Source organism: Gekko japonicus, unplaced genomic scaffold, assembly GCF_001447785.1.
Source record: "Gekko japonicus isolate JY-2015 unplaced genomic scaffold, Gekko_japonicus_V1.1 scaffold1064, whole genome shotgun sequence".
NCBI classification, from domain to species: Eukaryota; Metazoa; Chordata; class Lepidosauria; order Squamata; family Gekkonidae; genus Gekko; species Gekko japonicus.
The window spans coordinates 41,065-43,126 of NW_015176004.1; the positions used below are offsets into that span (position 1 = coordinate 41,065).

Below are 2,062 nucleotides of genomic sequence, written 5' to 3' on the forward strand. Positions count from 1 at the left end.
TCATGGCGAAATTTATCCGGGCTTTTGTAGCACAATTCAGCTGTCTCCTAGAATCTTTTCCTGGGGGGGGGGGTGTGTGCTGGCATGTAGCTTGTGGTAGCTGTATTTCTCTTTGTCCTTGAGATATGAAACCACTTATTTCATTAAGGTGGAGGGAGTTGTGGAGGACTGCAAGCAAAAGTCTTATGCCTCCTCCCAACCCCACGTTTTGCTTAAAGACCAGTCAGGCTTCTGTGTGAAGGTTTTTTGTTCCGTCTGTCTCTCCTCCAGACCTGCGGCGCCAAGAAGAACAGGGTCAGCTGCTTCAGCCCCTCTGCTTCGTCTCGCTGGTCCTCTGCTCCGTCGTGCTCTACTTCATTGTGTCTCTCATGGATCCCGGCTACGTTGAGCAGGATGCGGAAGAAAAGGTACCTCGCTGGCTGGCGTGAAGACCCGGCTTCCGCACCTGCAGGTCTCCCCCTTCCAAAAGTGGCTTTGCCGAACAGCTAGGCGGCTGCTGGGGTCTTATGATGGTGCCTCTTTGCATGCACCTTTTCCCGCGGTTATTTCCACAGGAGCCAGGGCACTATTGGTGTGCCCCCCGCCCCCCGCTTCACAGAGGCAGTTTTCCTTTTTTACAAAATACACATTTTACATATTCATCCTTTCAGCTATTATTAAAAAATGTGATTTTTTTTTTAAATTTAACGTTGCAGAATGACTCTGGGGGTGAGGATGGAGAAGGGGTTATGTTTACCTGTATAATGGGAGCTTTCAATTTTAATTAACCAGCTTAGGGGCTGCTATTGGAATAACATGGTAGAGCCCTGCTTGGATTGTACCACTTGAGGATGCAGGTGAGAAAATGGCACGCTTGAGCACTCCCTTGAGGAGGAGGCCATCCCTGCGAGCCAAAGGACATCGTGGAGGGAAGGATCAAATATAGCCTTTTCTTCGACATGCTGTGTTGCGCGTGTGTGTGTTTAGCATGTGGAAAGTTTTATCCTAAAGGGAGCATCTAATCATGCCGTGCTCCACCTGCAGCTTGAAGTGGTACAGTCCAGTTCGTATGAGGGGAAATGGCCCCGGATGTGACATTGCATTTAAAGACACACACATCCCTCAATCTAGGATTAATGTTTTCCTTGCGGCACTGTCCTCATTACACCTTTCCTCATTATATCTTTGTCTCCCCATTGCTCTGTCTTGCATGTCTAACTTGATTGTAAGCTCACCAGGGTGGAGACCAGTGTTCCCTCTAAGCTGAGTTAGTGTGAGGTAGCTCACAGTTTTTTAGCCTCTGGCTCACAGATTTTTGTCTTAGCTCAGGAAGGCGGGCTCCAGAGCAAACTAATTTATGCAGCAGCCAAATTGCTCGCTCACAACCTTAATGCCAGTAACTCACAATGTAGAATTTTTGCTCACAAGACTCCACAGCTTAGAGGGAGCATTGGTGGAGATGGCATCACATGGAACACACACACACACAAAGCTTCCGTATACTGAACCAGCCCATCAAGGTCAGTCTCGTCTGCTCAGAGTGGCAGCGGCTTTCCAGGGTCTCAGGCAGAGAAAGGTCTTTCCCATCAGCTACTACCTGCTTCTTTTAGCTGGAGATGCCAGAGGCTGAACCCGGGACTTTCTGCATGCCGAGCAGAGGCTCTGCCATTGAGCGACAGTCCTTCCCATCTGTCCAGCATCATTCTTGGGGCTAAACTGTTTTGTAATAGCCCAAGGGTGGCCAGACTGTGGCTCGGGAGCCATATGCGGCTCTTCCACACATATTGTGAGGCTCCCGCTACAGTGTAAGGGGAAGCAAAGGGGAGGAATGCCTCCCCAATTGGCCTTCCCTTCCCCAGCCAACGCAGAGAAAGAAAGCAACTTGAATTTTAAATGCATTCTCAAAGCACACACCCCCCCCCCAATCAGCCACCTTGGAGAAGGCATTTGTCTCTTTAAAGCCCTTCTCCAAGCCAAGCTAGCCAGCGTGGAGGCGGGGGTGTGTGTTGGAGGATGCATTTAACCTTAAAGTTGCTTTCTTTCCACCCGTCCCCCCTCCCCCATCTATTTGCTTTCTTTCCAC

General features: G+C 49.8%; 1 protein-coding gene across 1 annotated transcript in view; it reads left to right on the forward strand.

The window, feature by feature from the left end:
* ZDHHC12 (zinc finger, DHHC-type containing 12) overlaps nucleotides 1–2,062 on the forward strand; it is a 16,143-nt gene that overhangs the window by 5,316 nt on the left and 8,765 nt on the right. Inside the window, 1 exon segment of the mRNA XM_015426463.1 lies at nucleotides 271–407. Within this exon segment, the coding sequence (XP_015281949.1) occupies nucleotides 271–407 (137 nt within the window).